Source organism: Rhinoderma darwinii, chromosome 2 (assembly GCF_050947455.1).
Source record: "Rhinoderma darwinii isolate aRhiDar2 chromosome 2, aRhiDar2.hap1, whole genome shotgun sequence".
NCBI classification, from domain to species: Eukaryota; Metazoa; Chordata; class Amphibia; order Anura; family Rhinodermatidae; genus Rhinoderma; species Rhinoderma darwinii.
Window position 1 is genome coordinate 3359761 of NC_134688.1, and position 22532 is coordinate 3382292.

At 51.9% G+C, this 22532-nt stretch overlaps 1 protein-coding gene across 1 annotated transcript in view; it reads left to right on the forward strand.

Annotated features, from left to right (window-relative positions):
• LOC142740323 (protein sel-1 homolog 3-like) overlaps nt 1–22532 on the forward strand; it is a 53121-nt gene that overhangs the window by 24827 nt on the left and 5762 nt on the right. The window contains exons 4-8 of the mRNA XM_075849869.1: nt 1986–2107; nt 16722–16837; nt 18353–18402; nt 18968–19100; nt 19436–19556. Of these exons, the coding sequence (XP_075705984.1) occupies nt 1986–2107; nt 16722–16837; nt 18353–18402; nt 18968–19100; nt 19436–19556 (542 nt within the window). The remainder of the gene's footprint in view (nt 1–1985; nt 2108–16721; nt 16838–18352; nt 18403–18967; nt 19101–19435; nt 19557–22532) is intronic.

A 22532-nucleotide genomic window follows, 5' to 3' on the forward strand; every position in this document is an offset into this window, starting at 1 on the left:
CGGTCTGGATTCTACCCATACACTGGCATAAACTAGGAACCCCTTGATCCACTCCACAATGGTCCTCCACTGTTTCCTATCCGACTGACCACTTCAAAAATATCTATGTACTTCCCTTCCCTAATACGTTTCAAGACTTTCTGTGGCAAATGTGCATATGTTGGGGACAATGAGCAGGCGTAAGTATCCTGACCGCCGGCCGCTAACACATTTTCCACTAATGAGCTATTCTTAGCCTGACCCCGCACCCTTCCTTCTCCTGAGTTACCTTTACTTTTTACTGCCTTCAAACATTTTCTTAAAACTTTAAGCATCCTGCCCTCGCTGCTGGTATCCTCCCCCTCTGACCACAGGTCCCCTTCGGATGAATCGGAATCAGACTCACCAAGCTGCTGGACCTCAAGGGCTCCCATCTCACCGTGACCCCCTTCTGCGTTGCTGCTGCCCGTTATCTCCGTCCGACCTCCGTCAGCTGCTTGTTTTGGTCGATCGCTGCTCTGTTCTCTGCAATGACAAACACTGTGCGAGTATATGTTGCCTGATACATTTCTATCACCCCATGAGCCCACATTAGGCCCGGTTTGCCCCTGTTGTTGGGAACTATACTCAAGGTTGGAGCTTTGGCCCCACCAAGGGTTGGGAGGGGCCCATACGGGGGGAATGGGTGGGTTATTAACCTGGTGAGCGTTTAGCATGCCCGTAGGGGCACCTTGCAAATTGCCCTCCCCTTGAACATGTGTTCCATTGAACGGGTAAAAACCCTGTTTTGAGGTGCCCGGGAAAATACGTGGGGGGGGGGGGGATGTGTACAAACCGTTAAGGGCAGGGTTGGTTGGGTAAAATTGGGCTGGAGGGGGAGCCCAATTAGTGTAAGGGGAGGGGGGTTGAGAACATACAGGGGCGGGGGCCCCCACCCACCTGGCCGTACCTGAGAAAGGGGGGGGAACGGGGGGACCGGAGGTGGCGGAGGACGGGAGAAATGTGCTGGGGGGGTTATACTGTGTTGGGGGAACGCTGTGGGCAGAGAGCGTAGCGTCTCCGGCCAAACCGCTCACTTCCGGCGCCGCCGGAAGTGACGCTGATGAGGACTTCCGGTCACACGGTACGGACGCTCGGGAAGAGAGTGTACCAGCGATGGAAGAGGGGCAGCGGCTTGCGGTGGGTAGGGGAACCCAAGCAAGCCGAGAACGGGCGGAGGAGGACGGAACAATACGAGGCTGGGGGGGAGGATGGTGGACGGATGCGGGAGGGGGGCTAGGCGGGCCCGCAGGGCTGGCGTGGCAATGGGGCACCTGGGAGACCCTTTTTCGGTAGGGAACCGACTTACCCGGATTACTGGCGTCCCGAAGACGCCTGGGCACCACGATCTTCCTCCTTGGCCTCGTTCCTGCATCTGACCCTAGTTCCGTTTCAGCGACGACCTCACCACCCGACTTCTCCTGGGACAATTCCATCCTATTTCCTTCTCCCGGTAAGTAGTGAGCGTCTCTCCTCTTTCCTTCTCCTTGTAAATAGTTAGTGTATTGCTCCCTTTCTTCTTCTGTGTCTTTTCTTCTCCTGGTAAGTAATGTCTTACCTCCCTGCTTTCTGGACTTATAAACCCTTATCCTGCTCCCCCTCCCCTATCCTCTTTACTTATGCGCTCCTATAGTTCTTTCCACTATCGCTCCCCTTTCTACACTTATCTCACAGTGAACAATGAGTTCACCCTCCCCCTCCAGCCATGCTGGTGCCATTGGCCATGCGACCAGCACCATTTTATATCCCTTGCTTCCTCTAACCACCCTCATCAGGGACGCCCTGGCCCACTTTATGCTTCCTCGGGCCTAGTCGTCCCTCATCCTAAATTCAGCTAAGCTGCTATAACCCAGTACACTCCGCTGCTTTGCATTTCAGAAGGTGTAGTTTTTTTTAGTCTACTATATTGAATGTCATTGTTATTTTGTATTTGATCACATTATTTATGGATTCTCTGCTCTCCGCAGCTGTACGTTCGTCTTCTGGGTCTACGTTACGATGTGGTGTCCGACAAGTTTCTGCGGCGTTTTCTATCATTTGGATATCAGACACGATTACATAACCCCTGCAGTGCTGATGACGGACACAGGTAGAGTGAAGAGCAATGTGCAGGAGGGGGGGGGGGTGCAGTGATCCTGTAGATTTGGGGTCAGTTTAGAACAATGCCAGGTAGGTGCAGATAGAGTTAATCAGGTAATTGACCAGTGTCCTCCGAGGACAGTGACCCTCACTCTGCCAGTCACTACATCATTATCGATGTCATACAAGACTCTGGCAGCAGGTTCATATGATGTAAAACATTTGCAGCCATTGTCAGTACCATATCCGGATCCTGCTCTCTGGAGCTGCTCCTATAATGATCTGCCCCTCTCTCTGTGCACCGGCAATGACCTCTGATCAGACAGGTTGTCCTGCGGTGTCTCCTCTGATCAGACAGGTTGTCCTGCGGTGTCTCCTCTGATCAGACAGGTTGTCCTGCGGTGTCTCCTCTGATCAGACAGGTTGCCCTGCGGTGTCTCCTCTGATCAGACAGGTTGTCCTGCGGTGTCTCCTCTGATCAGACAGGTTGCCCTGCGGTGTCTCCTCTGATCAGACAGGTTGTCCTGCCGTGTCTCCTCTGATCAGACAGGTTGTCCTGCGGTGTCTCCTCTGATCAGACAGGTTGTCCTGCGGTGTCTCCTCTGATCAGACAGGTTGTCCTGCGGTGTCTCCTCTGATCAGACAGGTTGCCCTGCGGTGTCTCCTCTGATCAGACAGGTTGTCCTGCGGTGTCTCCTCTGATCAGACAGGTTGCCCTGCGGTGTCTCCTCTGATCAGACAGGTTGTCCTGCCGTGTCTCCTCTGATCAGACAGGTTGTCCTGCGGTGTCTCCTCTGATCAGACAGGTTGTCCTGCGGTGTCTCCTCTGATCAGACAGGTTGTCCTGCGGTGTCTCCTCTGATCAGACAGGTTGTCCTGCGGTGTCTCCTCTGATCAGACAGGTTGTCCTGCGGTGTCTCCTCTGATCAGACAGGTTGTCCTGCGGTGTCTCCTCTGATCAGACAGGTTGCCCTGCGGTGTCTCCTCTGATCAGACAGGTTGTCCTGCGGTGTCTCCTCTGATCAGACAGGTTGTCCTGCGGTGTCTCCTCTGATCAGACAGGTTGTCCTGCGGTGTCTCCTCTGATCAGACAGGTTGTCCTGCGGTGTCTCCTCTGATCAGACAGGTTGTCCGGCGGTGTCTCCTCTGATCAGACAGGTTGTCCTGCGGTGTGTCCTCTGATCAGACAGGTTGTCCTGCGGTGTCTCCTCTGATCAGACAGGTTGTCCTGCGGTGTCTCCTCTGATCAGACAGGTTGTCCTGCGGTGTCTCCTCTGATCAGACAGGTTGTTCTGCAGTGTCTCCTCTGATCAGACAGGTTGTCCTGCGGTGTCTCCTCTGATCAGACAGGTTGTCCTGCGGTGTCTCCTCTGATCAGACAGGTTGTCCTGCGGTGTCTCCTCTGATCAGACAGGTTGTCCTGCGGTGTCTCCTCTGATCAGACAGGTTGTTCTGCGGTGTCTCCTCTGATCAGACAGGTTGTCCTGCAGTGTTTCCTCTGATCAGACAGGTTGTCCTGCGGTGTCTCCTCTGATCAGACAGGTTGTTCTGCGGTCTCCTCTGATCAGACAGGTTGTCCTGCAGTGTCTCCTCTGATCAGACAGGTTGTCCTGCGGTGTCTCCTCTGATCAGACAGGTTGTCCTGCGGTGTCTCCTCTGATCAGACAGGTTGTCCTGCGGTGTCTCCTCTGATCAGACAGGTTGTTCTGCGGTGTCTCCTCTGATCAGACAGGTTGTCCTGCGGTGTCTCCTCTGATCAGACAGGTTGTCCTGCGGTGTCTCCTCTGATCAGACAGGTTGTTCTGCAGTGTCTCCTCTGATCAGACAGGTTGTTCTGCGGTGTCTCCTCTGATCAGACAGGTTGTCCTGCGGTGTCTCCTCTGATCAGACAGGTTGTTCTGCAGTGTCTCCTCTGATCAGACAGGTTGTCCTGCGGTGTCTCCTCTGATCAGACAGGTTGTCCTGCGGTGTCTCCTCTGATCAGACAGGTTGTCCTGCGGTGTCTCCTCTGATCAGACAGGTTGTCCTGCAGTGTCTCCTCTGATCAGACAGGTTGTCCTGCCGTGTCTCCTCTGATCAGACAGGTTGTCCTGCGGTGTCTCCTCTGATCAGACAGGTTGTCCTGCGGTGTGTCCTCTGATCAGACAGGTTGTCCTGCGGTGTCTCCTCTGATCAGACAGGTTGTCCTGCGGTGTCTCCTCTGATCAGACAGGTTGTTCTGCGGTGTCTCCTCTGATTAGACAGGTTGTTCTGCGGTGTCTCCTCTGATTAGACAGGTTGTCCTGCGGTGTCTCCTCTGATCATACAGGTTGTCCTGCGGTGTCTCCTCTGATTAGACAGGTTGTCCTGCGGTGTCTCCTCTGATCAGACAGGTTGTCCTGCGGTGTCTCCTCTGATCAGACAGGTTATCCTGCGGTGTCTCCTCTGATCAGACAGGTTGTCCTGCGGTGTCTCCTCTGATCAGACAGGTTGTCCTGCGGTGTCTCCTCTGATCAGACAGGTTGTCCTGCGGTGTCTCCTCTGATCAGACAGGTTGTCCTGCGGTGTCTCCTCTGATCAGACAGGTTGTCCTGCGGTGTCTCCTCTGATCAGACAGGTTGTCCTGCGGTGTCTCCTCTGATCAGACAGGTTGTCCTGCGGTGTCTCCTCTGATCAGACAGGTTGCCCTGCGGTGTCTCCTCTGATCAGACAGGTTGTCCTGCAGGGTCTCCTCTGATCAGACAGGTTATCCTGCGGTGTCTCCTCTGATCAGACAGGTTGTCCTGCGGTGTCTCCTCTGATCAGACAGGTTGTCCTGCGGTGTCTCCTCTGATCAGACAGGTTGTCCTGCGGTGTCTCCTCTGATCAGACAGGTTGTCCTGCAGGGTTTCCTCTGATCAGACAGGTTATCCTGCGGTGTCTCCTCTGATCAGACAGGTTGTCCTGCGGTGTCTCCTCTGATCAGACAGGTTGTCCTGCGGTGTCTCCTCTGATCAGACAGGTTGTCCTGCGGTGTCTCCTCTGATCAGACAGGTTGTCCTGCGGTGTCTCCTCTGATGAGACAGGTTGTCCTGCGGTGTCTCCTCTGATCAGACAGGTTGCCCTGCGGTGTCTCCTCTGATCAGACAGGTTGTCCTGCCGTGTCTCCTCTGATCAGACAGGTTGTCCTGCGGTGTCTCCTCTGATCAGACAGGTTGTCCTGCGGTGTCTCCTCTGATGAGACAGGTTGTCCTGCGGTGTCTCCTCTGATCAGACAGGTTGCCCTGCGGTGTCTCCTCTGATCAGACAGGTTGTCCTGCGGTGTCTCCTCTGATCAGACAGGTTGTCCTGCGGTGTCTCCTCTGATCAGACAGGTTGTCCTGCGGTGTCTCCTCTGATCAGACAGGTTGTTCTGCAGTGTCTCCTCTGATCAGACAGGTTGTCCTGCGGTGTCTCCTCTGATCAGACAGGTTGTCCTGCGGTGTCTCCTCTGATCAGACAGGTTGTCCTGCGGTGTCTCCTCTGATCAGACAGGTTGTCCTGCGGTGTCTCCTCTGATCAGACAGGTTGTCCTGCGGTGTCTCCTCTGATCAGACAGGTTGTCCTGCGGTGTCTCCTCTGATCAGACAGGTTGTCCTGCGGTGTCTCCTCTGATCAGACAGGTTGTTCTGCGGTGTCTCCTCTGATCAGACAGGTTGTCCTGCAGTGTTTCCTCTGATCAGACAGGTTGTCCTGCGGTGTCTCCTCTGATCAGACAGGTTGTTCTGCGGTCTCCTCTGATCAGACAGGTTGTCCTGCAGTGTCTCCTCTGATCAGACAGGTTGTCCTGCCTTGTCTCCTCTGATCAGACAGGTTGTCCTGCGGTGTCTCCTCTGATCAGACAGGTTGTCCTGCGGTGTCTCCTCTGATCAGACAGGTTGTCCTGCGGTGTCTCCTCTGATCAGACAGGTTGTCCTGCGGTGTCTCCTCTGATCAGACAGGTTGTCCTGCGGTGTGTCCTCTGATCAGACAGGTTGTCCTGTGGTGTCTCCTCTGATCAGACAGGTTGTCCTGCGGTGTCTCCTCTGATCAGACAGGTTGTCCTGCGGTGTCTCCTCTGATCAGACAGGTTGTCCTGCGGTGTCTCCTCTGATCAGACAGGTTGTCCTGCGGTGTCTCCTCTGATCAGACAGGTTGTCCTGCGGTGTCTCCTCTGATCAGACAGGTTGTCCTGCGGTGTCTCCTCTGATCAGACAGGTTGTCCTGCGGTGTCTCCTCTGATCAGACAGGTTGTCCTGCGGTGTCTCCTCTGATCAGACAGGTTGTTCTGCGGTGTCTCCTCTGATCAGACAGGTTGTCCTGCGGTGTCTCCTCTGATCAGACAGGTGTTCCTGCGGTGTCTCCTCTGATCAGACAGGTAGTCCTGCGGTATGACCTCTGATCAGACAGGTTGTCCTGCGGTGTCTCCTCTGATCAGACTGGTTGTCCTGCGGTGTCTCCTCTGATCAGACAGGTTGTCCTGCAGTGTCTCCTCTGATTAGACAGGTTGTCCTGCGGTGTCTCCTCTGATCAGACAGGTTGTCCTGCGGTGTCTCCTCTGATCAGACAGGTTGTCCTGCAGTGTCTCCTCTGATCAGACAGGTTGTCCTGCGGTGTCTCCTCTGATCAGACAGGTTGTCCTGCAGTGTCTCCTCTGATCAGACAGGTTGTCCTACGGTGTCTCCTCTGATCAGACAGGTTGTCCTGCGGTGTCTCCTCTGATCAGACAGGTTGTCCTGCGGTTTCTCCTTTGATCAGACAGGTTGTCCTGCGGTGTGTCCTCTGATCAGACAGGTTGTCCTGCGGTGTTTCCTCTGATCAGACAGGTTGTCCTGCCGTGTCTCCTCTGATCAGACAGGTTGTCCTGCGGTGTCTCCTCTGATCAGACAGGTTGTCCTGCGGTGTCTCCTCTGATCAGACAGGTTGTCCTGCGGTGTCTCCTCTGATCAGACAGGTTGTCCTGCGGTGTTTCCTCTGATCAGACAGGTTGTCCTGCGGTGTCTCCTCTGATCAGACAGGTTGTCCTGCCGTGTCTCCTCTGATCAGACAGGTTGTCCTGCGGTGTCTCTTCTGATGAGACAGGTTGTCCTGCGGTGTCTCCTCTGATCAGACAGGTTGTCCTGCGGTGTCTCTTCTGATGAGACAGGTTGTCCTGCGGTGTCTCCTCTGATCAGACAGGTTGTCCTGCGGTGTCTCCTCTGATCAGACAGGTTGTCCTGCGGTGTCTCCTCTGATCAGACAGGTTGTTCTGCGGTGTCTCCTCTGATCAGACAGGTTGTCCTGCGGTGTCTCCTCTGATCAGACAGGTTGTCCTGCATAGTCTCCTCTGATCAGACAAGTTGTCCTGCATAGTCTCCTCTGACCAGACAAGTTGTCCTGCCGTGTCTCCTCTGATCAGACAGGTTGTCCTGCGGTGTCTCCTCTGATCAGACAGGTTGTCCTGCGGTGTGTCCTCTGATCAGACAGGTTGTCCTGCGGTGTCTCCTCTGATCAGACAGGTTGTCCTGCGGTGTCTCCTCTGATCAGACAGGTTGTTCTGCAGTGTCTCCTCTGATCAGACAGGTTATCCTGCGGTGTCTCCTCTGATCAGACAGGTTGTCCTGCGGTGTCTCCTCTGATCAGACAGGTTGTCCTGCGGTGTCTCCTCTGATCAGACAGGTTGTCCTGCGATGTCTCCTCTGATCAGACAGGTTGTCCTGCGGTGTCTCCTCTGATCAGACAGGTTGTCCTGCGGTGTCTCCTCTGATCAGACAGGTTGTCCTGCGGTGTCTCCTCTGATCAGACAGGTTGTCCTGCGGTGTCTCCTCTGATCAGACAGGTTGTCCTGCGGTGTCTCCTCTGATCAGACAGGTTGTCCTGCGGTGTTTCCTCTGATCAGACAGGTTGTCCTGCGGTGTCTCCTCTGATCAGACATGTTGTTCTGCGGTGTCTCCTCTGATCAGACAGGTTGTCCTGCGGTGTCTCCTCTGATCAGACAGGTTGTCCTGCGGTGTCTCCTCTGATCAGACAGGTTGTCCTGCATAGTCTCCTCTGATCAGACAAGTTGTCCTGCATAGTCTCCTCTGACCAGACAAGTTGTCCTGCCGTGTCTCCTCTGATCAGACAGGTTGTCCTGCGGTGTCTCCTCTGATCAGACAGGTTGTCCTGCGGTGTCTCCTCTGATCAGACAGGTTGTCCTGCGGTGTGTCCTCTGATCAGACAGGTTGTCCTGCGGTGTTTCCTCTGATCAGACAGGTTGTCCTGCGGTGTCTCCTCTGATCAGACAGGTTGTCCTGCGGTGTCTCCTCTGATCAGACAGGTTGTCCTGCGGTGTCTCCTCTGATCAGACAGGTTGTTCTGCGGTGTCTCCTCTGATCAGACAGGTTGTCCTGCAGTGTCTCCTCTGATCAGACAGGTGTTCCTGCGGTGTCTCCTCTGATCAGACAGGTAGTCCTGCGGTATGACCTCTGATCAGACAGGTTGTCCTGCAGTGTCTCCTCTGATCAGACTGGTTGTCCTGCGGTGTCTCCTCTGATCAGACAGGTTGTCCTGCGGTGTGTCCTCTGATCAGACAGGTTGTCCTGCGGTGTCTCCTCTGATCAGACAGGTTGTCCTGCGGTGTCTCCTCTGATCAGACAGGTTGTCCTGCGGTGTCTCCTCTGATCAGACAGGTTGTCCTGCGGTGTCTCCTCTGATCAGACAGGTTGTCCTGCCGTGTCTCCTCTGATCAGACAGGTTGTTCTGCCGTGTCTCCTCTGATCAGACAGGTTGTTCTGCGGTGTCTCCTCTGATCAGACAGGTTCTCCTGCGGTGTCTCCTCTGATCAGACAGGTTGTCCTGCGGTGTTTCCTCTGATCAGACAGGTTGTCCTGCGGTGTCTCCTCTGATCAGACAGGTTGCCCTGCGGTGTCTCCTCTGATCAGACAGGTTGTCCTGCGGTGTCTCCTCTGATCAGACAGGTTGTCCTGCGGTGTCTCCTCTGATCAGACAGGTTGTTCTGCAGTGTCTCCTCTGATCAGACAGGTTATCCTGCGGTGTCTCCTCTGATCAGACAGGTTGTCCTGCGGTGTCTCCTCTGATCAGACAGGTTGTCCTGCGGTGTCTCCTCTGATCAGACAGGTTGTCCTGCGGTGTCTCCTCTGATCAGACAGGTTGTCCTGCGGTGTCTCCTCTGATGAGACAGGTTGTCCTGCGGTGTCTCCTCTGATCAGACAGGTTGCCCTGCGGTGTCTCCTCTGATCAGACAGGTTGTCCTGCAGTGTTTCCTCTGATCAGACAGGTTGTCCTGCGGTGTCTCCTCTGATCAGACAGGTTGTCCTGCGGTGTCTCCTCTGATCAGACAGGTTGTCCTGCGGTGTCTCCTCTGTTTAGACAGGTTGTCCTGCGGTGTCTCCTCTGATCAGACAGGTTGTCCTGCGGTGTCTCCTCTGATCAGACAGGTTGTCCTGCGGTGTCTCCTCTGATCAGACAGGTTGTCCTGCGGTGTCTCCTCTGATCAGACAGGTTGCCCTGCGGTGTCTCCTCTGATCAGACAGGTTGTCCTGCGGTGTCTCCTCTGATCAGACAGGTTGTCCTGCGGTGTCTCCTCTGATCAGACAGGTTGTTCTGCGGTCTCCTCTGATCAGACAGGTTGTCCTGCAGTGTTTCCTCTGATCAGACAGGTTGTCCTGCGGTGTCTCCTCTGATCAGACAGGTTGTTCTGCGGTCTCCTCTGATCAGACAGGTTGTCCTGCAGTGTCTCCTCTGATCAGACAGGTTGTCCTGCCTTGTCTCCTCTGATCAGACAGGTTGTCCTGCGGTGTGTCTCCTCTGATCAGACAGGTTGTCCTACGGTGTCTCCTCTGATCAGACAGGTTGTCCTGCGGTGTCTCCTCTGATCAGACAGGTTGTCCTGCGGTGTCTCCTCTGATCAGACAGGTTGTCCTGCGGTGTGTCCTCTGATCAGACAGGTTGTCCTGCGGTGTGTCCTCTGATCAGACAGGTTGTCCTGCGGTGTCTCCTCTGATCAGACAGGTTGTCCTGCGGTGTCTCCTCTGATCAGACAGGTTGTTCTGCGGTCTCCTCTGATCAGACAGGTTGTCCTGCATAGTCTCCTCTGATCAGACAAGTTGTCCTGCATAGTCTCCTCTGACCAGACAAGTTGTCCTGCCGTGTCTCCTCTGATCAGACAGGTTGTCCTGCGGTGTCTCCTCTGATCAGACAGGTTGTCCTGCGGTGTCTCCTCTGATCAGACAGGTTGTCCTACGGTGTCTCCTCTGATCAGACAGGTTGTCCTGCGGTGTCTCCTCTGATCAGACAGGTTGTCCTGCGGTGTGTCCTCTGATCAGACAGGTTGTCCTGCGGTGTTTCCTCTGATCAGACAGGTTGTTCTGCGGTGTCTCCTCTGATCAGACAGGTTGTCGTGCGGTGTGTCCTCTGATCAGACAGGTTGTCCTGCGGTGTTTCCTCTGATCAGACAGGTTGTCCTGCGGTGTCTCCTCTGATCAGACAGGGTTGTCCTGCGGTGTCTCCTCTGATCAGATAGGTTGTTCTGCGGTGTCTCCTCTGATCAGACAGGTTGTCCTGCAGTGTCTCCTCTGATCAGACAGGTTGTCCTGCGGTGTCTCCTCTGATCAGACAGGTTGTCCTGCGGTGTCTCCTCTGATCAGACAGGTAGTCCTGCGGTATGACCTCTGATCAGACAGGTTGTCCTGCGGTGTCTCCTCTGATCAGACAGGTTGTCCTGCGGTGTCTCCTCTGATCAGACAGGTTGCCCTGCGGTGTCTCCTCTGATCAGACAGGTTGTCCTGCGGTGTCTCCTCTGATCAGACAGGTTGTCCTGCGGTGTTTCCTCTGATGAGACAGGTTGTCCTGCGGTGTCTCCTCTGATCAGACAGGTTGTCCTGCGGTGTCTCCTCTGATCAGATAGGTTGTTCTGCGGTGTCTCCTCTGATCAGACAGGTTGTCCTGCAGTGTCTCCTCTGATCAGACAGGTTGTCCTGCGGTGTCTCCTCTGATCAGACAGGTTGTCCTGCGGTGTCTCCTCTGATCAGACAGGTAGTCCTGCGGTATGACCTCTGATCAGACAGGTTGTCCTGCGGTGTCTCCTCTGATCAGACAGGTTGTCCTGCGGTGTCTCCTCTGATCAGACAGGTTGTCCTGCGGTGTCTCCTCTGATCAGACAGGTTGTTCTGCGGTGTCTCCTCTGATCAGACAGGTTGTCCTGCGGTGTCTCCTCTGATCAGACAGGTTGTCCTGCATAGTCTCCTCTGATCAGACAAGTTGTCCTGCATAGTCTCCTCTGACCAGACAAGTTGTCCTGCCGTGTCTCCTCTGATCAGACAGGTTGTCCTGCGGTGTCTCCTCTGATCAGACAGGTTGTCCTGCGGTGTGTCCTCTGATCAGACAGGTTGTCCTGCGGTGTCTCCTCTGATCAGACAGGTTGTCCTGCGGTGTCTCCTCTGATCAGACAGGTTGTTCTGCAGTGTCTCCTCTGATCAGACAGGTTATCCTGCGGTGTCTCCTCTGATCAGACAGGTTGTCCTGCGGTGTCTCCTCTGATCAGACAGGTTGTCCTGCGGTGTCTCCTCTGATCAGACAGGTTGTCCTGCGATGTCTCCTCTGATCAGACAGGTTGTCCTGCGGTGTCTCCTCTGATCAGACAGGTTGTCCTGCGGTGTCTCCTCTGATCAGACAGGTTGTCCTGCGGTGTCTCCTCTGATCAGACAGGTTGTCCTGCGGTGTCTCCTCTGATCAGACAGGTTGTCCTGCGGTGTCTCCTCTGATCAGACAGGTTGTCCTGCGGTGTTTCCTCTGATCAGACAGGTTGTCCTGCGGTGTCTCCTCTGATCAGACATGTTGTTCTGCGGTGTCTCCTCTGATCAGACAGGTTGTCCTGCGGTGTCTCCTCTGATCAGACAGGTTGTCCTGCGGTGTCTCCTCTGATCAGACAGGTTGTCCTGCATAGTCTCCTCTGATCAGACAAGTTGTCCTGCATAGTCTCCTCTGACCAGACAAGTTGTCCTGCCGTGTCTCCTCTGATCAGACAGGTTGTCCTGCGGTGTCTCCTCTGATCAGACAGGTTGTCCTGCGGTGTCTCCTCTGATCAGACAGGTTGTCCTGCGGTGTGTCCTCTGATCAGACAGGTTGTCCTGCGGTGTTTCCTCTGATCAGACAGGTTGTCCTGCGGTGTCTCCTCTGATCAGACAGGTTGTCCTGCGGTGTCTCCTCTGATCAGACAGGTTGTCCTGCGGTGTCTCCTCTGATCAGACAGGTTGTTCTGCGGTGTCTCCTCTGATCAGACAGGTTGTCCTGCAGTGTCTCCTCTGATCAGACAGGTGTTCCTGCGGTGTCTCCTCTGATCAGACAGGTAGTCCTGCGGTATGACCTCTGATCAGACAGGTTGTCCTGCAGTGTCTCCTCTGATCAGACTGGTTGTCCTGCAGTGTCTCCTCTGATCAGACAGGTTGTCCTGCGGTGTGTCCTCTGATCAGACAGGTTGTCCTGCGGTGTCTCCTCTGATCAGACAGGTTGTCCTGCGGTGTCTCCTCTGATCAGACAGGTTGTCCTGCGGTGTCTCCTCTGATCAGACAGGTTGTCCTGCGGTGTCTCCTCTGATCAGACAGGTTGTCCTGCCGTGTCTCCTCTGATCAGACAGGTTGTTCTGCCGTGTCTCCTCTGATCAGACAGGTTGTTCTGCGGTGTCTCCTCTGATCAGACAGGTTCTCCTGCGGTGTCTCCTCTGATCAGACAGGTTGTCCTGCGGTGTTTCCTCTGATCAGACAGGTTGTCCTGCGGTGTCTCCTCTGATCAGACAGGTTGCCCTGCGGTGTCTCCTCTGATCAGACAGGTTGTCCTGCGGTGTCTCCTCTGATCAGACAGGTTGTCCTGCGGTGTCTCCTCTGATCAGACAGGTTGTTCTGCAGTGTCTCCTCTGATCAGACAGGTTATCCTGCGGTGTCTCCTCTGATCAGACAGGTTGTCCTGCGGTGTCTCCTCTGATCAGACAGGTTGTCCTGCGGTGTCTCCTCTGATCAGACAGGTTGTCCTGCGGTGTCTCCTCTGATCAGACAGGTTGTCCTGCGGTGTCTCCTCTGATGAGACAGGTTGTCCTGCGGTGTCTCCTCTGATCAGACAGGTTGCCCTGCGGTGTCTCCTCTGATCAGACAGGTTGTCCTGCAGTGTTTCCTCTGATCAGACAGGTTGTCCTGCGGTGTCTCCTCTGATCAGACAGGTTGTCCTGCGGTGTCTCCTCTGATCAGACAGGTTGTCCTGCGGTGTCTCCTCTGTTTAGACAGGTTGTCCTGCGGTGTCTCCTCTGATCAGACAGGTTGTCCTGCGGTGTCTCCTCTGATCAGACAGGTTGTCCTGCGGTGTCTCCTCTGATCAGACAGGTTGTCCTGCGGTGTCTCCTCTGATCAGACAGGTTGCCCTGCGGTGTCTCCTCTGATCAGACAGGTTGTCCTGCGGTGTCTCCTCTGATCAGACAGGTTGTCCTGCGGTGTCTCCTCTGATCAGACAGGTTGTTCTGCGGTCTCCTCTGATCAGACAGGTTGTCCTGCAGTGTTTCCTCTGATCAGACAGGTTGTCCTGCGGTGTCTCCTCTGATCAGACAGGTTGTTCTGCGGTCTCCTCTGATCAGACAGGTTGTCCTGCAGTGTCTCCTCTGATCAGACAGGTTGTCCTGCCTTGTCTCCTCTGATCAGACAGGTTGTCCTGCGGTGTGACTCCTCTGATCAGACAGGTTGTCCTACGGTGTCTCCTCTGATCAGACAGGTTGTCCTGCGGTGTCTCCTCTGATCAGACAGGTTGTCCTGCGGTGTCTCCTCTGATCAGACAGGTTGTCCTGCGGTGTGTCCTCTGATCAGACAGGTTGTCCTGCGGTGTGTCCTCTGATCAGACAGGTTGTCCTGCGGTGTCTCCTCTGATCAGACAGGTTGTCCTGCGGTGTCTCCTCTGATCAGACAGGTTGTTCTGCGGTCTCCTCTGATCAGACAGGTTGTCCTGCATAGTCTCCTCTGATCAGACAAGTTGTCCTGCATAGTCTCCTCTGACCAGACAAGTTGTCCTGCCGTGTCTCCTCTGATCAGACAGGTTGTCCTGCGGTGTCTCCTCTGATCAGACAGGTTGTCCTGCGGTGTCTCCTCTGATCAGACAGGTTGTCCTACGGTGTCTCCTCTGATCAGACAGGTTGTCCTGCGGTGTCTCCTCTGATCAGACAGGTTGTCCTGCGGTGTGTCCTCTGATCAGACAGGTTGTCCTGCGGTGTTTCCTCTGATCAGACAGGTTGTTCTGCGGTGTCTCCTCTGATCAGACAGGTTGTCGTGCGGTGTGTCCTCTGATCAGACAGGTTGTCCTGCGGTGTTTCCTCTGATCAGACAGGTTGTCCTGCGGTGTCTCCTCTGATCAGACAGGGTTGTCCTGCGGTGTCTCCTCTGATCAGATAGGTTGTTCTGCGGTGTCTCCTCTGATCAGACAGGTTGTCCTGCAGTGTCTCCTCTGATCAGACAGGTTGTCCTGCGGTGTCTCCTCTGATCAGACAGGTTGTCCTGCGGTGTCTCCTCTGATCAGACAGGTAGTCCTGCGGTATGACCTCTGATCAGACAGGTTGTCCTGCGGTGTCTCCTCTGATCAGACAGGTTGTCCTGCGGTGTCTCCTCTGATCAGACAGGTTGCCCTGCGGTGTCTCCTCTGATCAGACAGGTTGTCCTGCGGTGTCTCCTCTGATCAGACAGGTTGTCCTGCGGTGTTTCCTCTGATGAGACAGGTTGTCCTGCGGTGTCTCCTCTGATCAGACAGGTTGTCCTGCGGTGTCTCCTTTGATCAGACAGGTTGTCCTGCGGTGTCTCCTCTGATCAGACAGGTTGTCCTGCGGTGTCTCCTCTGATCAGACAGGTTGTCCTGCGGTGTCTCCTCTGATCAGACAGGTTGTCCTGCGGTGTGTCCTCTGATCAGACAGGTTGTCCTGCGGTGTCTCCTCTGATCAGACAGGTTGTCCTGCGGTGTCTCCTCTGATCAGACAGGTTGTCCTGCGGTGTGTCCTCTGATCAGACAGGTTGTCCTGCGGTGTCTCCTCTGATCAGACAGGTTGTCCTGCGGTGTCTCCTCTGATCAGACAGGTTGTCCTGCGGTGTCTCCTCTGATCAGACAGGTTGTCCTGCGGTGTCTCCTCTGATCAGACAGGTTGTCCTGCGGTGTCTCCTCTGATCAGACAGGTTGTCCTGCGGTGTGTCCTCTGATCAGACAGGTTGTCCTGCGGTGTCTCCTCTGATCAGACAGGTTGTCCTGCGGTGTCTCCTCTGATCAGACAGGTTGTCCTGCGGTGTCTCCTCTGATCAGACAGGTTGTCCTGCCGTGTCTCCTCTGATCAGACAGGTTGTCCTGCCGTGTCTCCTCTGATCAGACAGGTTGTCCTGCGGTGTTTCCTCTGATCAGACAGGTTGTCCTGCGGTGTCTCCTCTGATCAGACAGGTTGTCCTGCCGTGTCTCCTCTGATGAGACAGGTTGTCCTGCGGTGTCTCCTCTGATCAGACAGGTTGTCCTGCGGTGTCTCCTCTGATCAGACAGGTTGTCCTGCGGTGTCTCCTCTGATCAGACAGGTTGTCCTGCGGTGTCTCCTCTGATCAGACAGGTTGTCCTGCGGTGTCTCCTCTGATCAGACAGGTTGTCCTGCGGTGTCTCCTCTGATCAGACAGGTTGTCCTGCCGTGTCTCCTCTGATCAGACAGGTTGTCCTGCCGTGTCTCCTCTGATCAGACAGGTTGTCCTGCAGTGTCTCCTCTGATCAGACAGGTTGTCCTGCCGTGTCTCCTCTGATCAGACAGGTTGTCCTGCCGTGTCTCCTCTGATCAGACAGGTTGGGTTGTCCTGCAGTGTTTTTTTTTTTTGTTTTACCTCCAGTTTTTGCTCTGGTTTAGGTTTTACCTAGTCTAATCGTTGGGATTACAGGGGATTACACGGGATTACAGGGGATTACAGGGTTATTACATTATGATCCCAGGATTAACACGTGAGTCACTGCAGTGGAATCTCATGGGATTATACACAATGACGGGTGTAGGGCGGAGTGGGCAGGCATGAGGGGGGGGGTATGGTTTATATATAAGAACGTTAGAGATTGGAGGGGAAAAAGTAACTGAACCATTGTCTGTCTAGTAGCTAAAATGAAGGATTTAAGGGACTATGGCGGGCGGGGTGCACCGGGTGATCTTGCCCCCACCTCTCATTCGAGAGGTAAGAGTAACATCACCAGGAGGAGCTGCAATGTAATTTATACATCACCAGGAGGAGCTGCAATGTAACTGCTTCGGCCATAAAACCAATGTGAACAGAGCCTTACATCGTCACATGAGTGGATAGGTCATGGCCTCCCCCTATTCATCTCCTGAAATACTCTGTGCTGCTCAAGTGTAGTGTTAGTAATTTTCTGGAATCATTACAACAGACGTTCTGAGAGTCAGGAAATGACCTTTATATCAGGAAGTTTGGTGATGTTCCTGTCTGGTGATGAGCGGAGATATTTGTACAGGATAAAACCTCCAGGTACAGACAAGTTCCCTGTAAAATACCACGAAAAACCTTCCTGGAAATGTCAGTCCCTATATTGTCCTATGGGCAATATTACACTGTCTATAGGGGTCTGCATTACAGTCACATTATAGATGTCAGTCGTGTTTGTGTCTTTATCTCCAGGTCATCTGCACGTTCAGGTGGAGCTGCTCTCCCGGGAGGCGCAGGCGTTCCAGAATCTGCAGCCCGTGCCCTTGGATCAGTGGTGCCAGGTCCAGCTGACATTGGAGACCTCACTGGTGGGAACTTCACAATTTACAATTCAAAGTGTGACATCATGTGTTGTACTCCAGTCACCTCCAGAGCTGTATTCACAATCCTGCAGTTACATTATGTCTAATACACAAGTTATATGGAAAGCATTACTCACAATCCTGCTATTACATCATGTCTTATACTCCAATCACAACCAGAACTGCAGGATGGTGATGATGGCGACAATGATGGTGATAATGGTGGGAATGAGGATGGTGGTGGTGATGATGATGGTTATAATAATGATGGTGATGATGGGGATTATGGTGATGATGATGATGGTGATAATAATGATGGTGGTCATGATGATGGTGATAATAATGATGGTGGTGATAATTATGATGGTGATGATGATGATGATGATGATGATGGTGATATGATGGTGATGAAGGTGATGATGATGGAGATGGTGGTGGTGATGATGATGATGGTGGTGGTGATGATGATGATGGTGGTGATGATGGTGGTGATAATGATGGTGGTGATAATTATGATGGTGGTGATGATGGTGGTGATGATGATGGTGATGGTGGTGATGATGATGATGATGATGGTGATGATGATGATGATGGTGATGATGATGATGGTGGTGATGATGATGATGATGATGGTGGTGATGATGATGGTGGTGATAATGATGGTGGTGATGATGGCGATGATGATGGTGATGATGGTGATAATAATGGTGGTGGTAATGATGATGATGGTGGTGATGATGATGGTGGTGATGATGGTGGTAATGATGATGGTGGTGAAGATGATGGTGATAATGATGATGGTGGTGAGCATGATGATGGTGATGATCATGATTGTGATGGTGGTGATGATGTTGATGATGATGATGGTGGTGATGATGATGATGATGGTGGTGATGATGGTGATAATGATGATGGTTGTGAGGTTGATGGTGATGATGGTGATGATGATGATGGTGGTGATGATGATGGTTGTGATGATGATGGCGATGGTGGTGGTGATGATGATGATGATGGTGATGATGGTGATAATGATGATGGTGGTGAGGTTGGTGGTGGTGATGATGATGATGATGGTGATGATGATGATGTTGATGGTGATAATTATGATGGTGATGATGGTGATAATTATGATGGTGATGATGGTGACGATGATGGTTGTGATGATGATGATGTTGATGGTGGTGTTGATGATGATGGTGATGATGGTGAGGATGGTTATAATGATGATGATGATGGTGATAATGATGGTGGTGATGATGAGAGTGGTGATAATGATGATGGTGGTGATGATAATGATGATGGTCATGATGATGGTGGTGGTGATGATGATGGTGATGATGATGGTGGTGATGATGATGATGATGGTGGTGATGATGATGGTGATGATGGTGGTGATGGTGATGATGATAGTGGTGAAGTTGATGGTGGTGATGATGATGGTGGTAATAATGATGATGGTGATGATGATGGTGATGATGATGATGATGGTGATAATGAAACTGATCTCATTGTCTTTCTTAGGGAAACCTGACCGTCATATGTGGAGGAAATGTTAATGAGACCCCATACAGGTAACTGCTCTCCTCACTATAGAGTGGGATACGTGTATTCTGCTCACATTGTAGTGATGTCCGCCATCTTTATCAGTACGCTGCGTCTTTCCCCTCACTAAATACTTTAAGCAATATTTTTTAGTTAGTTAGAATATTGAGCATAATATATGTAAAACCTCAGCGATGTACAGCCCGCAGGATAGCTCTCCATATATCACTGAATATCTGTAAATCCTTTACTTTACTGAACCCAGTGTTATACTCCATTCACATACAAAGCTGCAATCACAATTCAGCTGGTTTCTTATCACAGCTCAGCTGTAACTGGGTAACAGGCCAGCTTCTATAATGCACTACTGTCCGAGAGCAGAAAGTCTACAGAATTATAAATACAGCTTTGGATCTGACTAGAGCATAAAACATAATGTAAGTCTAAAGCCAGTGCAGATCTAAAGGGGAGGAGCTTCTATAGTATCCAATCAGACCCCAGCTGATAGTATTCTAGGGCAGTGATCTGATTGGTGACTACAGTAGACTCCTCCCCTTTCTGCCTGCACTCATTATGTCTCCTCTGTCCCCCCAGATTCTCAGATGCAGTTTTGCTCTCGGACACGACTGGAAGTTTCCATCTGGGCGGCTCTAAATACGTGCCGGGGATGAGCGGATTCTATGGGCCGAGCGTTTACTACAGGAACAGGATTGTGCCCGCGTACAGAGTAATTATTCTCCATCCCTCGACCCCCACATTGAAGGTTCAGTAGTCCATACAGTCTATGGTGGCAGGATCAGGATCATCGGTCAATAAATTTCCATATTTACAAGCATGGCACCATTTTTTATTACATCAAATTTTATTAAGATGGTCCAAAAAAATGGATTTCACCATTTATTGACTTGATATTCAGGTTATCCCCCCAGGTCATTTGATAAATGTTACAGATGGCGCCATTGTAGCGTCACTGAAGCCAAAATAAAAAGGTGCCAAGTGGTCATGTGACATGTTACCTCCCCGCTATGTAATGAACAGTTCCTGTATCTTTTTCTTCCTAAGACTCCACCTCCCCGGCTCGTAGACAGTATACAGCTCCCGCAGTGGTTCCGGAAGTGTGAGACCTTCAAGACGGAATGTTCCATGAGGTTCCGGCACTTTCTATCACGGCAGAAGATGGCAGGTATATGGCAGGGGAGGGTCTGTCTCCTACAACTCTTCTTCTCTGTACTTGGATTCACTGAAGTGATATATGAGTAAAATATAACTTTATTTAGATAACTCTCTAAAAACAGGGGTACAATCACCACCGTGACAAAGCCCCACCGTGTGTATTAAAAACGTATTAAACAGTAACTACTGAGTCCTGATACCATTGCGAACCCTCTATGACTCAGTATGTTATTAACGATATCAAACCGGAATCAGCACATAACCATGGGCATAACAGTAGTATAAACCTTGAGACACACTAGAGCCCGCGATAACCGCACCTGGAACTCCTAGTGCTAAAGGATACAACAATTCACACTGTCCCCAATGCTACAATTCCTCACTAACCTGACCCTACGCGTTTCAATACTCATCATCAGGGGTCTGTACTTGGTCACTCTGGCCGGGATGCCTGCGATATTAGTTCAGCAGCAGGTATTCTGCTGTACTCCGCGGGAGCGTGCTCGCATAGATGTCAGCGGCACGCCTCACTACGGGACTCTGATCACTATAAACAACTAACTCCTCCCCCCGTCCTCGGCAGCGGTCTGCAGATCAGCCAATCACACTCACTCCCCCGGAATTCATGACGCCTGTCCATGTGACTCCCGGCCATCAGCTGACAACCAGGAATCAACATCGACCTCATCGAGCCGAAGGCGCAGTGGAGACCGCAGACGCGTCACCCATGCTGCACAAGAATAACCCTAAGTTGAGGAAGGAATCCAGCGATATTCAGGTAATGGATAGATATTGCGGATCAGCTCAGGCCCGCAACCGGACAGCCACAAATAAAACACCTAGCCCAAAAAAAAGTACATATTGTATAGATAATGGAATAATGTAATGTCTACCACACTTATCAATTTTGAAAAATCTCTTGAAAGGGACCACGTCTATTTAACCTCAACTAGACAAGATGTATTTAACAATTGGATATAAACATATATAAACATAAGATCGCATGACACAATGGCCACAGGTCAGGCAGCCATGATGAGAGTGTCCTACTTAAATAAATCAAGAACTGTCCTTTTTAGATCTTAAAATCACCAAAACAGCGGAAGGTACAATTTGTACTAAAGTACACCGCAAGGAAACAGCAACCAACAGTCTCCTTCAATGGAATAGCTGCCACCCTTATCCCCTCAAGCGTGGTATTCCCAAGGGCCAGTTCATGCGAGTACGCCGGAACTGTAGCTCGATGGAGGACTTTAAAAGACAGGCGCAAGAGCTCACGGGTAGACTGAAGGATAGAGGTTTTCCTATGGGAGTAATCAGGAAGGCCTATAAGGGAGCGAGAGATGCGGATAGGCAAAGTCTTCTTGTCCCTAGACAACGGAAGGAAGAAAGAGTTACGAGACTCATAGGCACGTATGATTCCAAGCAAAGTGAAATCATGCAAATCTTGAAAAGGTACTGGCGCATTCTCAGTGCTGATGTAGATTTGGCAGATCAGATCACACAGTGGCCCTCAGTCACTTTCCGCAGAGGCAAAAACATCAGGGACAGGGTCATGCAGAGTTGTTTTGACCCCATTACACCTAAAGGCACATGGATGGATAGACAGATACCGGGTACACATAGATGTGGCAGCTGCAAATCTTGTGATTTCATTCAGAGAGGAAACAAATTTCAAAATGTTACCACCAAGGTGGAATATGAAATCCGAGATTTTGTTAATTGCAAAACAGCAGGGGTGGTCTATCTGATCACATGTCCATGTCCCCTGAACTATGTGGGCAAAACGATACGGCAGTTTAGGCGCCGGATTCGAGAGCATGTTGGTGACATTGTTCATTCAAGAGACACTTCTATATCCAAACATGTACATGCCAAACACCAGGGTACAGCAGAATGTTTACAATTTCAGGCTATTGAACTCATAAGGCCTCCCAAACGGGGGGGACGGGGGGGGGGGGGGGGGGCGGTGGGGACGGGGGGGGGGGAGGGGACTGGGATAACCTCATTCTGCATAAGGAAGCCCAGTGGATTTATAGATTGTCATGTGTACAATCAGATGGTCTAAATGAGCAGACCAATTATGCCTGCTTTATTTAAGTAGGACACTCTCATCATGGCTGCCTGACCTGTGGTCATTGTGTCATGCGATCTTATGTTTATATATGTTTATATCCAATTGTTAAATACATCTTGTCTAGTTGAGGTTAAATAGACGTGGTCCCTTTCAAGAGATTTTTCAAAATTGATAAGTGTGGTAGACATTCCATTATTCCATTATCTATACAATATGTACTATTTTTTGGGCTAGGTGTTTTATTTGTGGCTGTCCGGTTGCGGGCCTGAGCTGATCCGCAATATCTATCCATTACCTGAATATCGCTGGATTCCTTCCTCAACTTAGGGTTATTCTTGTGCAGCATGGGTGACGCGTCTGCGGTCTCCACTGCGCCTTCGGCTCGATGCGGTCGATGTTGATTCCTGGTTGTCAGCTGATGGCCGGGAGTCACATGGACAGGCGTCATGAATTCCGGGGGAGTGAGTGTGATTGGCTGATCTGCAGACCGCTGCCGAGGACGGGGGGAGGAGTTAGTTGTTTATAGTGATCAGAGTCCCGTAGTGAGGCGTGCCGCTGACATCTATGCGCGCACGCTCCCGCGGAGTACAGCAGAATATCTGCTGCTGAACTAATATCGCTGGCATCCCGGCCAGAGTGACCAAGTACAGACCCCTGATGATGAGTATTGAAACGCGTAGGGTCGGGTTAGTGAGGAATTGTAGCATTGGGGACAGTGTGAATTGTTGTATCCTTTAGCACTAGGAGCTTCAGGTGCGGTTATCGCGGGCTCTAGTGTGTCTCAAGGTCTATACTACTGTTATGCCCATGGTTATGTGCTGATTCCGGTTTGATATCGTTAATAACATACTGAGTCATAGAGGGTTCGCAATGGTATCAGGACTCAGTAGTTACTGTTTAATACGTTTT